The sequence below is a fragment of the Carassius gibelio genome, chromosome A17 (genome assembly GCF_023724105.1).
Source record: "Carassius gibelio isolate Cgi1373 ecotype wild population from Czech Republic chromosome A17, carGib1.2-hapl.c, whole genome shotgun sequence".
Lineage (NCBI taxonomy): Eukaryota > Metazoa > Chordata > Actinopteri > Cypriniformes > Cyprinidae > Carassius > Carassius gibelio.
Window position 1 is genome coordinate 24501513 of NC_068387.1, and position 20247 is coordinate 24521759.

Genomic DNA, 20247 nt, shown 5'->3' on the forward strand with positions numbered 1-20247 from the left:
ATATAGCCATCAATTTATGAGATCACAAACCTGGAATAGAGTTGGACATAAAAGGTAGAAAACCACTTTACCTTTGAATGTTCACACAGTGTTCATATGCTGTTGTCATCTTGAGCATATTGTAAACACACCTTTGTGTTTGTATTTGCATTGGATGTGGACACATTCAGAAGTAAAGAAAACTGCTTCACTTGGCTAGGTGTTTTACAAATGTCCAGCATTGTTTCTTAAGTACAACTGAACTTGTTGAACCTGTTTGTCAAAAAGGAACTACTTCAACTTTGTCAAAGGTAACACAAACCACACTGGGAGAGAAAAGCTGTTTGTGAATAATATACAGTAAATCAGTTTAGGATTAGATCAGTTTAATGTGCCTATATAGACAGAATGGATTTCTGAACTGAATGAAGTTTGTGTTTGATGTTCGTCATTGTTGAGACAGAGGTAGGTTTGAACACATTTCTTGATTCGTTCTAATGCACTGGTAAATCAGTATGAATCTGCATGTGTAAATGTTTAGAGGTTTAATGTAAATGTTTAAATAAGAGTATTTAAAGAGTAAAGAGATTTTTTTTCTTACTCTCAGCAGTTTTTAAGTTTCAGATTGATTCTAGGAGTTGTTTGTGAAACTTGAACTGAGAGTTGAGTTGAACAGTTTTTGATGTTGGTTATTCATCCAAAGCTTTGTGGCTCAAATATGAATCTTTATGAGACTTTCTGGAAAGTTTAGTTGTTTTACTATATATTTTAATATTGTGTGACATAAGAATTCATACAGTTTTCTTTTTTATTATTATTATTTGTCCAAAGAAGTTAATTCAGTTGTATGTTTTATTGTCATTAAAGTAGCATTGCCTGTAAAATGAGTCTCTATGAGAAGAGAAAGTAGCAGTTCCAGAGTCCAACTGTGTGTTTATGAAGAGTGTCGAGTCTGTGGATTATTCCCCTCAGTTCAATGGTCTTCAAACCTGAGTGAGAATGATGTGTTGTGTAATGTAAAGAGAATACAATTATCCCACCTTCTTACTTGCTTTTAGCTTAATGTATTAAATATAATGCCATATAAATATAATAATGTTATTTTTGTGTGTAACACAATGAACATTAAGGAACCCAATGGGGATTTGCACTCAAATTCATAATTTTTTTTAATAATCACATGCAGAAAAATAGACACTTCTAATTTAGTAAATTTAGTGTCTCAACCCACTAATTATGCAATTCATGTCTTGATAACATAATCACAGTAATTTAACAAAGTGAAATATCATTTAAAGTTTTTGATTTTTTATTGTGAACTGTCAATTCTCTCTTTATGTGTGCGACATGAAAAAGGAAGAAAACTGGTTTACCTGACAATGATCAAAATAGTTTTTCTGCTCCCTTTTTTCTTGATAAGATAAGAAAACAAGCTGAGAAAACTGGCTGATCTGGTTATGAAAAAAACCCTGAAACTATTTCAGCAATCTTGCTCATAAAAGGAAGAACTCTAAATTCAAAGCATCACAATCTTATGATCTAATATACTAGGATACATTTTGTTTGACTGTGTGCATTGTTGGTCCTAAATGCTGATTCTCAAACCAACACTAAACCATGGAAGCCTGTTTACATTTCAGATTTAAAATAAATAAAATAAAATAAATGTTACTTCATACTTTAAACTCAATAATGTGACCAAAATAAGATGTCAACAGAAAACAGGATGTGAAAGAAATCATAATTGTGAGAGATAAAGGCTTAATTATGAGAAATAAAGTAAATATTTGTGTGTTCCTGGGCTATTCTGTCTTTTTGACTTTTTGCCCCTCTTGCTTGAGAAAGCAGAAACCAGTTCAGTCAGTTTCAGGCACAAATGAAAGTATTTTTTTGGCAGTCTGACTGCATAAAAAAAATGTGAACAACATTAGGACACAAAATATGATTTAAAAAACTCAGTCAAACTGAAAGAGAAACTGAACTATTGTGTAAAGTAGTATTAAATTGGTTATATATGTCAGAACTGTATTTATTTATCTGAATGCTATGAGTGATTTCTTCTAAATGAAATGAGCACAACAGGGTACAGAATCCTGTAAACCTCCATTCAATTCATACTCTACCTGTTTTGAAAAAGAATGGATAATAAAAAAAAAAACAATTTGTCTTTCATTTAGCAATTAATTATAATGGTGAATTATTTATTAAAACAACTCAAAATGCCTTCTGAATATAATGTTTTGCAATATTGTCTTGAATGCTGATTCTGTAATTTTGATTTTCAGCTCATATGTATTAAAAGTTCAGAGAAAGCTGAAACTGTATTTTATTTTCTACTGCTTCTATTGACACTTGCATATAAAAAAGTAATCAACTATTCCATTGTATTCCCTGTATTTCATATATGGGAGTAGGAGTACTGACTGAGCCTACTGTACAACACTGTAAAATAAATAAATAAATTTAGATGTGACCTGTCACTAGAAAATTTTGAGTTGGGAATGTCGATTTTTTTTACAATGAAGACTTCCTGATTCATCATTCACTGTACAAACACATGTACACAACATTTTAAAAATAAACTTTTAACCAGAAAATAACGTAAAAGCCATAAACTTTGACTATCCATATCAGAAATTATTTCATTTCAAATCATTTAACCAACAAGCTAATATTCATTAAGAAAATAGACAAAACATGAATTAATATAATTGTCTATTGGCAATATGTTTAATCTGTTAAATATTTATTTATATTTATTAAAAATAGAAACAACATGAATTTTCAATTTGCCACTTCCAAAAACACATCCAAGAATTTAATTGTTTCTTAAAAATTATTTTAAAGTTTTTTTTTTTGTATGTCTTAAAATTTCATTTAAAGGTGTATTTTAATTGTATTTTTATTTCATTCTAAAGCAACGCCTGTGAAATGAGTCTTTGTGAGAAGAGAGAAGAGGAGGCGGATGTTCACAAACATGAAGCAGCAGCTCCAGAACCCAGCTGTGTGTCTGTGAAGAGTGACACATCCATGGATAATCCCATTCAGTTCAGTGATGGAGCAAAGACCTCTGAGCCTGAGTGAGTATAAATGTGGCCCTGGACCACAAAATCAGTCATAACAGTCAATTTTTCCGAAATTAAGATTTACGATATACATCAACAGACAATATTTGGCAGTATAACTGACAGTAAGATAGTATAAAATATACAGAATATAATATACAATTAACTGAAAATACGGAGGATTCCAGTAAGGTACCAAAACATACACCCCAGTAACAGACTGAATAATCCTTAAATGTGTTATACTGTACAAAATATGCAAGTAATGTTTAAAGCAATTTCTGTGATATATATTATTGAGTATAAGACATACTGTATGATCAGAGGAATTGTGTAAAGTTTTGTCCTGTGTTTAGACTGAGTTTACAAAACCCTGTTATCACTCGTTGCTGCACAAGCATGAAAAAAAAAATATATATATATATATATAAGGGAAAAAAGAAAACATTTATTTTCTATTTTATTTTTCAGAATGGGTATGGAATGGGAGATAAACATGGAAAAACTTCATTTATTTTGATATTATATGGCATTTGTGTAACTGACAAGAATTCTTAAATTCAAAAAGCATATCCAATAATTTTATTGTTCCTTAAACATTCTTTTAAAGTTTCTTATGTATGTCTTAAAATTTCAGTTCAGGTGTATTTTAATTGTATTTTTATTTCATTCTAAAGCAACGCCTGTGAAATGAGTCTCTGTGAGAAGAGAGAAAAGGAGGCGGATGTTCACACACATGAAGCAGCAGCTCCAGAACCCAGCTGTGTGTCTGTGAAGAGTGACACATCCATGGATAATCCCATTCAGTTCAGTGATGGAGCAAAGACCTCTGAGCCTGAGTGAGTATAAATGTGGCCCTGGACCACAAAATCAGTCATAACAGTCAATTTTTCCGAAATTAAGATTTATACATCAACAGACAATATTTGGCTGGGATACAACTATTTGAAAATCTGGAATCTGAGGGTGCGGAAAAAAAGAATCTAAAAAAAATCTAAATATTGAGAAAATCGCCCCTTAAAGATTTCCAAACGATTTCTTAGCAATGTATATTAATAATAAAAAAATAAGTTTTAATATATTTACAATAGGAAATTTACTAAATAACTTCATGGAATATTATCTTTACTTAATATCCTAATGATTTTTGGCATTAAAAAAATCAATCATTTTGACAAATTTTTTTTGGCTGCTACAAATGTACCCCAGAGACTTAAAGGGATAGTTCACCCAAAAATTAAAATTATGTCATTAATGACTCACCCTCATGTCGTTCCTAACTCGTGAGATCGCCGTTTATCTTTGGAACACAGTTTAAGATATTTTAGATTTAGTCTGAGAGCTCTCAGTCCCTCCATTGAAGCTGTGTGTACGGTACACTGTTCATGTCCAGAAAGGTAAGAAAAACATCATCAAAGTAGTCCATGTGACATCAGAGGGTCAGTTAGAATTTGTTGAAGCATCGAAAATACATTTTGGTTCAAAAATAACAAAAACTATGACTCTATTTGTCTTCTCTACCGGGTCTGTTGTGAGCGCGTTCAAGTGTAGTGATATCTGGTTCGCGAACGAATCACTCGATGTAACCGGATCTTCTTAAACCAGTTCACCAAATCAAACTGAATCGTTTAAAACGGTTCACGTCTCCAATAAGCATTAATCCACAAATGACTTAAGCTGTGAACTTTTTAATGTGGCTGACACTCCCTCTGAGTTAAAACAAACCAATATCCCAGAGTAATTATTTTACTCAAACAGTACACTGACTGAACGGCTGTGAAGAGAGAACTGAAGATGAACACTGAGCCGAGCCAGATAACGAACAAAAGATTGACTCATTCTTGAGTCCCTTTAAGACTGGTTTTGTGCTCCAGGGAAATAAATATGATGTGTTGTGAGATTTAAAGGGAATTATAGTATTGAATACTCCTTATTTTCTCTTTGCTACACTCTTCACACCTGGGCCCTGATCAACCTGTTGGGGTTTATTATGCAGTAATAACAATACAGCTGGATGTACACGCTTATCTAACAGAGATGTGCTGTTGAAGAACATCAGTGTTCTTACGTCTCATTGTTCTGTATCACCTACCAGAGTGGAGAAGTTTAAAAAGAGAATGACTTATCTGTGGAATTAGTTTGATTCTGCCCACCTCTTTCGTCACTCTGGAGGTTCCGGGGCAGAGGTTCACCAATGATTCTCTCAACTTCTCCCTTCATACCCATTCAAAATGAACAGATTTCTGTTGCAAATGGATTTGGAACGCAATTTCCAAAAAACTAAATACATATATATTTCTATCAGAGAGAAGGTAAAGGTGAAGTCTTAACAGATGATGGAAAGTTACAGTTGTTCATGTATAGTTGAATTAATGAATGACGTGGTATTAGAGTCTTCCTGACAGAACTCACGCTGAAGCTTTCATTTCTTTATTTGATAATAAAGTTCCATGATTATTGTAGGTACAAAATTAGCAATTGAATGATTGCTTTGCAAATTACAAAAAAACGTAATAATAAAAATTACACCACTAGACAATCATGTCTCACAGTCAGTGTTAGAACTGTCACTTTCATGCAGATGGAGTTGGCCACAAAGACCTGAACCATTTTAGACTATAGAAATTCTAGAACGTAATTTCTAATAAGAGATCAGATTTTGATGTGGCCTTTTTTTTTTAAACACTACAGCCCATAACTTTTTTCTGTTTAAAATTTACAAAATTGATATAATAAGTGGGTACACCATAAATCATTTTTTCAAAATGTGTTTTTGACTTGTGCTGAATCACTATAGTACACCTATAATAAGTGTTTATATTCAGAAGATTTAGAATATTTAGTTTATATTCATTAATATTTAGGTTCGGGTAGGTACTGCTGTGGAGTAGCCCAGTACCTGCGTGATTCGCCATAGACATATACAGAGAGAAGTAGCTCTGGCTATAATGTTCTACTGCAAGACACACACAGTTATGTTTATTAACCTCTAGAGCGCCAAAAGTTATTCACTTTAAGATTTTATTTTTTGTCATTTTTGCCATTACTGTCATGGGCGCCACAAAGTGGGGGGAGTTAGGATAATTCTAAGGGCCCACACACTTTATGGTCCCCAAAAGAACTGTTTTATTAGCAGCAACAGTACTAGTGGTAATGCAATAGAAATTATAAATTTATCCACCCAAGAGTTAAAAATAAAACAAATTACGGCTTATTTCTGCATTTCCTCAAAATTATTTCTGCAAGATTAGTGCCATCAATGCTTTTGTATAGCTTTTTCACCATGCCAGTAATGCTACTGGAATCTCAATTTAGCAGTTGCTGATTGTGATTTTTTCAAAAAGGATACAAATCTCACCAACAGAACGTTTCTGTTAATGGTATGTAAACACTCAATTCTGTTCTTAAAATACTGCTCTGGTCACACTGAGCCAATATTAATTGTGACTGATCACGGTGTAGTATGACTAATCTAACAAAATGCTGTCTCTGTCAGATTTGACTACAATAATAATAACTGACACTTCAAATCAACATTTAAATTTACATTTTTACTCAATTTATTTTTTTAACAATGTCTGAAAATATATCAGTGAATAACCTGATACAAGCAATGTGCTTTATGTCGTAAGTTTTCACTCTGCAGCAATCCGTTTATTATATTTATATAGGTTACACCATGATATTGATGATGATACAGATGATAAATGGTGCATAAGTTAGGGGTTAATATTTAGTATATATTATTTAGTAAATAATATTTAGCTAAAATCACAAATGCAAAAAATATATATTCGTTCTCCTATATTTCTGTCTTTATTAATTTGAAAGGTTAATCTATAAGTGTTTTGGCTATTTAATATTAGGATTTTGTTTAAAATCTCCCACCATGGCCTCCAGCACCCCAAATATAAAAAGGCTTGTACGAGATGCATTAGCACTGTGCAGACTGATCGGCGTATGACATCAAAGTACAAACAGTACTTTTGAAGCGTGACACATCTCAAACAAACCGCAGCTATGGGTCTGTTTCTGATTAAATACAGATACCTAGTGTTGAAAAGCAATAGCAGTAGTAGTAGGTCAGTATTATTAAATTGCAGATTTAATAATAATGTTTGGTGCAAAATGGGTGCGTTAGGGGACCCAATCTAATTTTCTTTATAGGGCCCAAAATTGCTAGTGGTGCCCCTGATTATTGGACAAGGCAGTACAGAGAACTGACAGGAAGCAGAAGGAGAAAGGGATGGGATCTGGAAAGATCATGAGCTGAGACTCAACTTAAGGTCATCTGAAACGCAACAATGCTACATGTTTAAACGCTGCCCACAAGGCTATCAGCTCTGGAAATGCTTGAATATTTGAATGATTTTCTTTTATTTTAATTCACAGTTTTTCTGTTAATTTCATTGTTTCTGCAGAGTGCAGAGAGATGTTGTGATCAGATCAGTGATGTCTCATCTGGTCTTCACTGACATCTGGCAGATAGTCAAAGACCAACACAAAACCAGCATGAAGAACAAGTATGAGAACTTATCTGAGGGATCCACAATAGGAAATAGTCAAGTGCACCTGAACAAGATCTACACACAGCTCTACATCATAGAGGGAAAGAGTGAAAGGGTGAATGAAGAACATGAGGTTTTACAGATAGAGAAAACGACAAGAACACAAGACACTCCAATATACTGCAATGACATCTTTAAACCCTTACATGAACCAGGATCTGAGGAGAAAGACAAAATCAAGACTGTTCTTACTAAAGGCATCGCAGGAATTGGAAAAACTGTCTCTGTGCAGAAGTTCATTCTGGACTGGGCTGAGGGAAAAGCAAATCAGGATGTAGATTTCATGTTTGTGCTTCCATTTCGAGAGCTGAACTTGATTAAAGATCACCAGTATAGTCTTCACAGACTTCTGCTGGACTTTCATCCTGAACTTCAAGATCTGGACACACAGATTTATGAGGAGTGTAAAGTTGTGTTCATCTTTGATGGTCTGGATGAAAGCAGAATTCCACTGACGTTTCCAGATAATGAGAGAGTTCTTGATGTGAATGAGTCTTCATCAGTGGGTGTGTTGATGTCTAACCTCATCAGAGGAGAGCTGCTTCAATCTGCTCTTATCTGGATCACCTCCAGACCAGCAGCAACCAGTCAGATCCCCTTAAAATACATTAACCGTCTGACAGAAATTCAGGGATTTAATGAGTCTCAGAAGGAGGAATATTTCCGGAAGAAAATCAGTGATGAGCATCAAGCCAGCAGAATCATCTCACACATTAGAAGATCAAGAAGCCTCCACATCATGTGTCACATACCTGTCTTCTGCTGGATCTCAGTCACTGTCCTTCAAAACCGCCTGAAACAAGATGACAGTGCAGAAATCCCTCAAACCCTGACTGAAATGTACATCCACTTCCTGCTGACTCAGAGCAACATGAGGAATCAGAAGTATGATGAGAGAGATCCAGAGAAACTCCTTAAGTCCAACAGACACTTGATTTTGAAACTTGCTGAGCTGGCTTTCAAACAGCTAATGAAGGGCAATGTGATGTTCTATGAGGAGGACCTGATTGAGAGCGGCATAGACGCCACTGACGCCTCAGTGTATTCTGGGATGTGCACTGAGATCTTTAAGCAGGAATCTGTGATTCATCAGAGGAAAGTCTACTGCTTCATACATCTGAGCTTTCAGGAGTTTCTAGCTGCTTTCTTTGTGTTTTACTCCCATGTAGACAAGAATAAGAAAACACTAAAGTTGTTTTTGAAAGAAGATTATCAGCATTACCATAGGGAATACAATCTGCATCAGCTACTAACACCAGCAGTTGATAATTCCTTAAAGAGTGAAAATGGACACCTGGATCTTTTCCTGCGGTTCCTGATGGGCGTCTCACTGGAGTCCAATCAGAGACTCTTACAGGATCTACTGACACACAGAGAGAACAGCTCAGAGACCATCAAAAGAGTCACACAGTACATTAAAGACAAAATCAGGGGTAATGCATGTCTCTCAGCTGAGAAATACATCAATCTGTTCCTCTGTCTGATGGAAATGAAGGATCAGACTTTGTACAGAGAGATTCAGGAGTTTGTGCAATCAGAGAATTGCTCAATGAAACGACTCTCTCCTGGTCAATGCTCAACTATAGCTTACATGCTTCAGATATCAGAGGAGGTGCTGGATGAGTTTGATCTGAAGAAATACAACACATCAGATGAGGGTAGATGGAGACTGATACCAGCTGTGGTGAACTGCAGAAAAGCTCTGTGAGTACATTTGTGATTGGGGATAAAAAACTGTCTAAAAAATTTGTCTCTTTTAAAAAAAAAATTCTGCTTTGTTCAGACACAGTATTGTAGTTTCTCTGTCAAATCATGACACACTTTTCTTTGACATGGCAATTAGGGATGTCAATTTTCGATCATTTTCATGATCGACCATCATTTAAATTAACCATCAATTAATCGATTAATGGTTAACCTATATGCTGCAAAATGCTCCTATTGCAGCAGCGCAGTCACTGGTATGACAGGAGGTGCAAAACCCACAAAAAAAAACGTTCTCACCCGAATTAAAGGGGGTATAGTTTTAATAAAATGCTAGTAGATGGGTTATAAAATGAATAGGTGTGATTATTATCATTTGATAAAATGAAGAGAGTGTGCCATACATTTGAGATCATTTTACTGACCACTGAACGTGCCTCTTTAAATGGTTTCCTGATGCTTCTTGTTGTATTTTAAAACACAATTGCAATTGTTTTCAGCTGACATTATGGCATTTAAAATAAAATTATCTCAAACATAACTGTGGTGCGTGTGAGGCTGTGGTGCACAGTCAGAGAGCAACCTCCATATTTTATAATAGAATTTATCTAATTTGTAAGCGGCCAAGTCTAATACTTTAAGCATCTGAGGGATGTTTGTAAATGGACGCATATGCTTGGATTAGTACTAACTGAAAGGTCCACACAAGATGTTAAAATGCTAAATGCTTGAAGATTTATTTTACTGTTACCAGTCTTCATTTACATGTAGGCAGGAATCCAAACAAACAGTCAGTAAAACCACCAGTAAATGACTTGCATTGAGTGGTACAGTGGCTCACCACCAGCGAAGCTTTCAAAAACTGTGTGCACCTTCCTTCCAGCAACACCTGTTACCTGAAGGAAGGTTCCCACCTATATTTTGCGAACATTCAACCAAGTGACCCCTAATGGACATACCTGTAAATAACAATTCAAAGGAAAGACCAAAATGGCTTTTACATCATTTATTTCCACTGGCCAAATAATATTTAGATCCCACCTTTTGTGTCGGAAATGGTGTACACCTCTTTCAGTGCAGGTTTTATGTTTTATGTTTTTACACAACATTTATAAATGAGGCCCAACTGCTTTGCTGCACAAGGGATCAAAATAATAATAATAATATAAACTCTTTCCTAACTTTCCTAACATTATGCAGAGACTCATCTGTGACCCCACAGACAGGAACATCTCAAAGTTTAGACTTTTCGACTGTAACTGGGCAGTCTATCTTTCTGAACAGTGTTACGTATGTGTACATTTGTGTTTTGTATATCTCTTTTTATTGGATCATATTTCATTCTATTTTATAGACTTGCTGACTGTAATCTCACTATTCAGTTATGCAAAAGCTTGTTTTCATCTCTACAATCATCAAACTCACTGAGAGAGCTGGACCTGAGTCACAATCACCTGCAGGATTCAGGAGTGAAGCTGCTCTCTGATGGACTCAAGGGTTCACACTGTCAACTCAACATACTGAGGTCTGGGATCTTCTCTAAAATATAATTTGATCCAGAGACAATAAGTTGACTTATTGTCCTATCAATGCATTTCAAAATATGAGACAGCTACTTTTGAGTAAAAAGCACTAGACAAAATATCAGGAACTGCATGTTTTGAAAAGATACATGATAATATTTGTACTTTGTTCTATTTAGATTGTCATGCTGTAAACTCTCTGGTCAGTTCTGTAAACGTTTGTTTTCATCTCTACAATCATCAAACTCACTGAGAGAGCTGGACCTGAGTCACAATAACATACAAGATTCAGGTGTGGAGTTTCTGTCTGATGGACTGAAGAGTTCACACTGTCAGATCAACATACTGAGGTAAGATAAACAGATTAAGGTTCACTTGGATATGAAATTAAATGGGCCATATGATGCTTTTTAATGTCTTTATCCTTTAGTGTGTAATGTCTGTTTATCTTTGTTTAAGATTGCTAATATACAAAGCTCATAGACTCACACAAAAGGGATTTATTCTATCTAACAGAGAACACTGCTCCATGACATACATACTGTAACATATTAACATAATACCTGACCAAAGACATAAACAAATAAGGTGATGCTTCTGTAATTGAAGTGTTGTCCATGTCTCTGCAACACCGTGTTTCCAAATGAAAGCAAAACCCCTTCGTTTAACTTCCCGAAAACAGACAAAATAAGAATTTGTTTATAGCACTGTTCCTGAGCAGTATAAACCAAAAGATTACTTGTGCACAGGACATTTTATGAAGCACTATGTGAACAAAAGTAAAATAACCAGTGTGAAAAGTCATGTTTGCAAAATTTTTTCTGATTGATCTACTTGTAGATTTAAAAACATTTGTCTGATGCATTAAAAAAAGATTATAAATACAACATATGCAAGCAGTACATTAAAAGTGATTCAAACAAGAATGGCCTGAATTCTGGAATTTAGAGATATCTGGGTTTCTTTGATATCTCACATTTTTGATAGTCACATAACATTGAATCATATAAAGGTAGGGACAGTTCACTGTCTTTCTTTAGCAAGCCTCAAGTGTTTAGCTGTACAGAGACATAAGGTATAGTGAAAATCAGGGTTGCTACCCGTCCCAAAAAATATGGGATCGTCCTGTAAAGGTAAAATTATGTGGCCTGTATCAAATCAATGTGAGAGGCCATTTGGCCTATAATTGAAAAAGGCCTACACATAGCTGAATTAACACATATGTATTTTGTTGTATGGAGAATACTAATAGCAAATAAAACTAAATCAACTTAACAAAAATTAGTAGAGAAGCTCATCTGCACATAGCAGCAATTAAGAATTAAGCAACATTTCCACCTGTTTAATGCAAGTAGCTCTCCAATTACATGGAGGAATGGGAAAAAATATCCATGTGTCTGTCTAGTAATTACTAATTTTATAAGGTGAACTTCATAGTTTTCTGAAAAGCATTTTCAGCTTGTGATAGTGGACTGTGTTGCTAAAGGGTATGCATAGACATCTGCATATGCATCTTTTTATTTATGTAATTTTTTTGTTTGGCTTCTATTAATATAATATTTAACAAATTATAAGAGCTAGGTAGACAGATAGTTATTATATTTTTAGAAATTTTTAGGTAGATCATTATTTAAAGGGGGGGTGAAATGCTATTTCATGCATACTGAGTTTTTTACACTGTTAAAGAGTTGGATTCCCATGTTAAACATGGACAAAGTTTCAAAAATTAAGTTGTACGTTTGAAGGAGTATTTTTGTTCCAAAAAAAACTCTTCCGGTTTGTCACAAGTTTCGGAAAGTTTTTTTCGAGTATGGCTCTGTGTGACGTTAGATGGAGCGGAATTTCCTTATATGGGTCCTGAGGCACTTCTGCCGGAAGAGCGCGCGCTCCCGTATAGCGAGGCTGAGCAGCACAGACATTTCACTGATCAGAGCGAGAGCGTCGCGAAATTTCACAAAAGAAGTGTGTTTTTGGTTGCCAGGGCAAGACAACCCTGCACAGATTACCAAAAGAGAAACAGCATTAAGGGACCAGTGGATGGAGTTTATTTTTACAGAGCATCAATGGAGTTGTGCAAGTGTTTGTGTTTGTTCCCTGCATTTCGAAGATGCTTGTTTTACAAACAAGGCCCAGTTTGACGACGGATTTGCACATCGTTTATTTCTTAAGGATGATGCAATCCCAACGAAAAAGGGTCACGATCGTGTGTTGGAACCACAGGCGGTGAGTAAAACTGCTTCAAATATCTCTGTGTTGTGAACTTGGCTGTCGGCGCGTTAGCACATCAAGTAAACAACATGCGATATTGTCATCAAACTGCACTTTCCACATGTACAGCTTAACAAAAAAAAAAAAAAAAAGACGACATAAAGTGGAACTTAGTCATTTTCCAAAACCGCTAAGCAAATATATACAGTTTCAGTACATACCACATACAGACGCATTTGCTGATGCTGCTCTTGTTAAATTTCAGCCTCTGGGTCTGTGTCACAGCTTCCAAACGCGAAAGCCTATTCGCGCTCGTGATTCTTTAGCTCCGCCCACACGTCACGCCTCTAGGCGCTCATGTTTTTCCGGGAAAAATCGGTACAGACTATCTTTCTCTTATAAATATAATAAAACTAAAGACTTTTTGGAGTTATGAAGGGTGCAGTACTACTCTATAGCTAATAGCTACTCAAGATTAACAGGATATTGAGTGAAAACGAGCATTTCACCCCCCCCCCCCCCCCTTTAATATTAGGTATGAATAATGTAATGTAGATTAAGAACATAATTTAAGAATATAAATTATATTAAGAATATAATTGTTAAATATTAGAATATCATTGAGATAATGTTATTTAAGGTGAAGTGACATAAAGCCAAGTAGGGTGACCCATACTCAGAATTTGTGCTCTGCATTTAACCCAGCCAAAGTGCACACACACAGCAGTGAACACACACCTGTAGCAGTGGGCAGCCATTTATACTGCGGCGCCCGGGGAGCAGGTGGGGGTTCAGTGCCTTGCTCAAAGGCACCTAAGTTGTGGGATTGCCAGCCCAAGACTCAACCGACAACCATATGGTTAGGAGTCAAACTCTCTAAACACTAGGCCACAACTTTAATAAGTTATCATTCATAAACAATGTAGTCATTTACAATTTATGACATTAAAAAAAGAGTTTAAAAAAGAGTTAATTTGGTTTAAAATAAAATAGGATAAATATTTACATAATGCAGCCCTGATTAATTCATAATTCATCCCATCAATGTAAAATCTGTGAATTTTGCAGAATTGTCTAAAAAGTGATAAATGATTCTAGACATAATGATCCCTTAAAGCACATAGATATATCCTGAAGCAGATATTTAGGAAGAAATAAAATAATCAATTGTGTTCTGTTAAAAGTTAAAAATCCAAAAAACCTCAAAACCCCCTGAAGCCTCAGGTACAGGACAAAAGTAAGATCAAATATTTATAGTAAGATTTATAAGATCAAATATTTATAGCTGCAATGTTTCATTTACCCTCTCCTCTCACACACCCACTCCTGTCGGGAGCCTGGTGAAGGGCGGCGATTTAGGATGGGTTGCCGATGATAATCAGGGAGGAGGAAGCTGACTGTATATATATGCACATATATATATATATATATATATATATATATATATATATATATATATATATATATATATATATTAGGGCCGGGACTTTAACGCGTTAATTGAGATTAATTAATTACACAAAAAATAACGCGTTAACTAAGATTAATTAATTACAGAAAAAAAATTCCCCCATTTTTAATAACTTATTTTTGCACCGCGGAACGTTTCTCACTGGATTTGTTTGGGCGGACCGATTATACTGGAGCACCAACTTGCGTTCACACATCACCGCAGCAGCACATCGAGCCTCAAGTATCACCTCAACGCTAAACATATAGCAGCTAGAGTGGACTTTACACTTTATGTTGAACTATGTATTATTTTGTTGGTGCAACAGTTTATGTTGAACTCTTTATTGTTTTGGCCAAGGTTTGTATACTTAGTATGTTATGGCCTCTGAAGCAACAGAGAGATGTTTTCTAAAAGTCAGTGTTTCCAGTGTTCTGAATGTAATTGACAGTATTGTGTTTTACTTAAAAAAAAAAAAAAAAAAAAAAAAAAAACACTTTACAGAAGGTTCCAGCACCTATAAGCTTCCTGAATTTCTGAAATGTACTATTTCTAAATTGTTTCTAAATATGCTATTGCTACACTTCATGGCAAAAATTGCACTGGTCTGCTAGACTTGGTTGAACAAAAATAAACAATATTTTGTTGCTTAAGCTTATGTATTCAGTCATTATTCAATGGTATACTATAAATCCATGTGAAAAAAAATTACTTCTCACTGTTCTCAGGTCAAATATTTATATGCGATTAAAATGCGATTAATTTCGATTAATTAATTACAAAGCCTCTAATTAATTAGATTAATTTTTTAATCGAGTCCCGGCCCTAATATATATATATATATATATATATATATATATATATATATATATATATATACATATGACATTTCTCACTAGCGAGGTAATAACAGAGCTTTTTAGAGAATTCACACATTGGATGGAGACATTGGATGTGATGCGGAAGAAATAATCCTAATCACAATAGTGATTTAAGTACAAAAACCAGACAAATCCCTTCAAATAAATTATTGGATCGATGTCACGATTCATGATGTGTGGTAACCGTAGTATAAGCGGAAATAATTGACTCCGGGCCGTAGATTTATTAGAAAAATAATGCATAACCGAGGTGGTGATGTGGCCACGATGTGAAGTCAATTACACACACACACAAACACACACACACAAATATATATAGTATATATATATATATATATATATATAATAGGCCATATTAAATGTTGTAATATTTAATGTTTTGCGCTTTCTGTCACACCCACTGAAGGCTTGTCAGTAGATCAAATGTGCTAGCCCTGGAACATAACCTGTTCCAACAAACTCCGGAGCAGGTTATCTTCAGAGAGCAAGTTACTATGGTTACATACTCTGAAAGTTACCCCCGATTTTGGTACTGAAGGCTGAGGTTATCCACTTGCCTATTCCCAAAATAATAGTGCTTAATAGTCTATTGTAGGTCAAGTTGTGTTCCCAACATGGACAAGTTTTACCTGCTGAGCAACAGACATTTTTGTGAAAATGATGTTAATATAACAACTTTATAACTTTCATATGTTCATAGTAACACACTAAGGCCCAATCCCAATTCTACCCCTTAGCCCTTCTCCTATCTTAAGGCCAGATAGCCCTTCAAACGAAGATTTTTCGGGACCACACTTCAAACGAAGGGGTGTGAATTATCTTGGCAACATGGCTGCTACAGCGAACAAAAAGACACATAAATGTAAGCTTTTTTGGCATAAATAAAGGTTCCAACGAAAAGTAATAATTTTTTTTTATGTTACATTCAATTGTGAGTTCATATTAACGGTCAGGTTACTCAAATAAATGTTTGCAAATATGCATATGTCTGAACAGTACGATAACTGCCGTAGACACTGATGGGGGCTAATCCCCCCGATAATTAGAAATCGCTAAACCATTTTCTCAAATATTGCCTATTCAAGAGAGAGAGAGAGAGAGAGAAATGGAAGTTATGTGTATTCGCGTCTGTGCGTTTATCTTTTTAGAGTGAGTTTACTTAAAAACACGATTGTATCCTCTCATCGCTGGAAAAATATAGTGTAGCGATTCAGTATTTAAACTGTATTTAACAAAAGTCGTGGGGCAGCTTTGACAAGTTTATTTTCTCCTGGATGTGTGGGCTGCACAATTTCCGATATGTGTCTGTGTCAGTAAGCAGCTCATTAATACAGAACGATAATTAAAGGCTCTAATGCACACCAGTACATGTGTGTTTTGTAAGAGCTAGATGACGAATGATGACGTGTGATGAGTACTGTTGTCCCAATCCTTAGGGGAATATTTTCTCCCCTACCCCTTGACACTCTGTTTTAAGGGACAAGGGGAAGGGGTAGGCACAGGGGAAGGGGTATAAAATAGAATTGGGATTGGGCCTAATTCAAGTTTCATGTGATTGTCAGTACATTTTCAAAGTTAATCTCCTGATGAAGAATAAAATATTAGTTTTGATCAATACCATATGCACAACACAGAAAACATTATTGTAACCCACTGTGTTCATCTTTATTGAACAATTCTTCATGCTCTGTTTTGCTTACTGTTATCTCACTGGTCAGTGCTGTCAAAGTTTATCGTCATCACTACAATCATCAAACTCTTCTCTGAGAGAGCTGGACCTGAGTAACAATGACCTGCAGGATTCAGGAGTGAAGCTACTCTCTGATGGGCTGAAGAGTTCACACTGTCACCTCGACATACTGAGGTAATAAAAACAGATATATATATTAACTTGGTTATGATATTAAAGATGCCCTCTGCTCTGGTCCTGTATTTCCTGTTTGTTTGTAATATATCAGCAGACCACAGTGTGTTAGATGTCTTTGGTTTGTGTTTGCGTAAGCCTAATGTTAAACAGACAAACAGAAAATGTTACTGAGACCAATTATGCTCCATCAACACTATGATGTAGAGTAAAACAGTAAACCCAGAGTTACTCAAAGTGAACTGAAACTGTTGGAGAAAGGTGAAACATTGATCAATGAATCATTTTATTTAAAGCAGGAATCTGAAAATTCCTGTGTTTAAGATGATCTCCTGTCCCAGATGATGTGATGTTGAGTTTGTGTGTGTGTTTGTAGATTATCTGGCTGTATGGTGACAGAGGAAGGCTGTTCTTTTCTGGCTTCAGCTCTGAGTTCAAACCCCTCACACTTGCAAGAACTGGATCTGAGCTACAATCACCCAGGACAATCATTGATCGAGTTACTCTCAAATCCAAACTACAGACTGGAGAAACTCAAGTATGTTCAACACTATCATTTATCATGTCATGTGTAAATATGTGCAGTATAAAATAATTGAAAACTCATATAGATCCCTGCATGCAGGACATATTTACACATATATACTACACAGAAAAATAAGGATGTGTCTTGACAATTAGTTAAACAGATTAGTTACATTCAAGAAGTATTTCTGATAATTGAGTGGATTACTTAGAATTTCACTGTTTTTTTACTTTTATATTAAAGGGTTAGTTCACCCAAATAGCAAAATTATGTCATTTATAACTTACCCTCATGTTGTTTCAAACCCGTAAGACCTCCATTTATCTTTGGAACACAGTTTAAGATATTTTAGATTTAGTCCGAGAGCTCTCAGTCCCTCCATTGAAACTGTGTGAATGGTATACTGTCCATGTCCAGAAAGGTAAGAAAGCTTAAGTCATTTGTGGGTTAATGCGTATTGGAGACTCGAACTGTTTAAAACGATTCAGTTCGATTTGGTGAAAAGGTTTAAACTCTGATGTTTTTGATGATGTTTTTCTTACCTTTCTGAGGTAGAGGGCACATTTATGAGTGAAAATTGTAAGTATTGTACATGAGAACGCTCTCCTTGGAAATGTAATGATAATAGCTTTTTAATAAATGTTTCTTTCTATTCAGACAGTTTAACAGAAAAAATTTAAAGTGTTAAAGATGAATCCAGAAAATACACAACGATATATGGTTTGTCTATTGTCTTTATTCCAATTCAGGTATTTTTAAATAAATAAAACATATTTATGAAAAAATACTTTAGCCATTAGCACGGAAAGTATTTTCTTACTAATTCAATAAAATTAATCCACAAACAAAATGCAACTTTTCTGAGAGTGTTTCATGTGCTGATATTACTTTAACAGTTTAACATTTAACATTTAGTCATTAAAACCCTCTCATCTCTTAATTAATCTCATTTAAAGCAGTGTTGCTATAGTCATCAAAATGGCCTTTGTGTATAAATACATCTACTAAAATGTGAAAATAATCAATATCATCTTCAAATTGTTTGTTTTGATTGACGTCACCATTGTTATCATTCAGAATTTACAGTACATGTTTATTAGTGAAATATTGTCTATTGCTGTTCTTTATATTGTGTTATTCGCTCCTGTGTCTTAGTTGCAAAAGAAATAGGCTTAAAAAAAACTGCTATATGCAAATTTGATATTTCCTAGAAGCTAGATAGAATGCAGAGTGACATCAGACACCTCATTCACATTTAGTTCGGGGAAGATACATTTCTTGCTGCATCCTCTCTGTTCAGGAAACAGTTGAAGGTTTTCTTTCATTTCATGAGAGCAGCTTTACTTTCTTTCTTTGTGGGTGTTTTTACTTTTTCTTCATTATTATGTAAAATTAGTAACTACTTTAATTTTTATAGTGTGGATCATGGAGGAGATTTCAGGATTACAAAAGGACTATGGAAATGTACGTCAAAACACACACACACACACACCATGACCGTTGTTTAATGTTATAAATGTTATAATCTGTCATCTTTGTGTAGATGCATGTGATCTCACGCTGGATTTAAACACTGTACACACCCGTCTCACACTATCTGAGGAGAACAGAAAGGTGATGCTTGTGACAGAGAAGCAGCCGTATCCTGATCATCCAGAGAGATTTGATGAGTATCCTCAGGTTCTGTGTAGAGAGAGTCTGACTGGACGCTGTTACTGGGAGGTCGAATGGAGCGGGTTTGCAGTTAATATATCGGTAACATATAAAGGAATCAGCAGGAAAGAAAAAAGTGATGACTGTAGGTTTGGGCAAAATGAAAAGTCCTGGAGTCTGAACTGTTTTGATAACAGTTTCAATGTCTGTCACAATAGTAATATCACATTTATATCTGTCCCTCCATATCGCTCTAACAGAGTAGGAGTGTATCTGGACTGGTCATCCGGCACTCTGTCCTTCTACAGCACCTCTGACACACACAAAACAACAACCTTACACACTTTCAGCTCCTCATTCACTGAACCTGTTTATGCTGGATTTGGGGTTGATAATAGCTCTTCAGTGTCTCTGTGTGAGATGAAACAGAAACAATTGAGACACACTTGAGTGAAACACTCTCACGTTATCTCTTTCTTTAATTCACACAACTGTAAAACTGTTTCTCTCTTCTAATCTTAATTTCAGTGTGTATATACGTAGAATCAAAGACACACTGACTTCGCTCTGAATGAGACACACCACAGACTTCTATTGTGTTTTATACAGACATTTGAATTTGGCTCAGCAGAGTTTTAGTCTTTCTGAGTCTCTGAGCGACACCTGGAGGAAGATTTAGTTTCTTACTCACAGGAAACAGTTCTTAACAAGCACTTACATTGTTACTAGTTGTCAGAACTGATCTTCTAAACATTTCATTACAAATTTAAAATGCTGTGGAGCTCATGGTATGGATACCTTCACAAATCTATTTTTGATTTATTGA

General features: G+C 35.2%; 1 protein-coding gene across 1 annotated transcript; it reads left to right on the forward strand.

Moving 5' to 3' along the window:
* The first annotated feature begins 307 nt into the window (after positions 1–307).
* Positions 308–19871, forward strand: LOC128031800 (NACHT, LRR and PYD domains-containing protein 3-like). Its single transcript, XM_052620238.1, has 10 exons — positions 308–444; positions 2898–3059; positions 3722–3883; positions 7466–9316; positions 10671–10841; positions 11019–11190; positions 17070–17242; positions 17619–17780; positions 19186–19232; positions 19312–19871. Exons 2-10 carry the CDS (start codon positions 2911–2913, stop codon positions 19869–19871), a joined length of 3447 nt encoding a protein of 1148 aa, XP_052476198.1. The 5' UTR covers positions 308–444; positions 2898–2910.
* Positions 19872–20247: the final 376 nt, after the last annotated feature.

Bases quoted from the DNA above. Each gene is read 5' to 3' on its own strand.
- LOC128031800 (XM_052620238.1), top strand. From the start codon at position 2,911: ATGAGTCTTTGTGAGAAGAGAGAAGAGGAGGCGGATGTTCACAAACAT. The intron at 3,884-7,465 runs GTGAGTATAAAT...TTGTTTCTGCAG, and splicing joins GCAAAGACCTCTGAGCCTGA to AGTGCAGAGAGATGTTGTGA. The intron at 19,233-19,311 runs GTACGTCAAAAC...ATCTTTGTGTAG, and splicing joins TACAAAAGGACTATGGAAAT to ATGCATGTGATCTCACGCTG.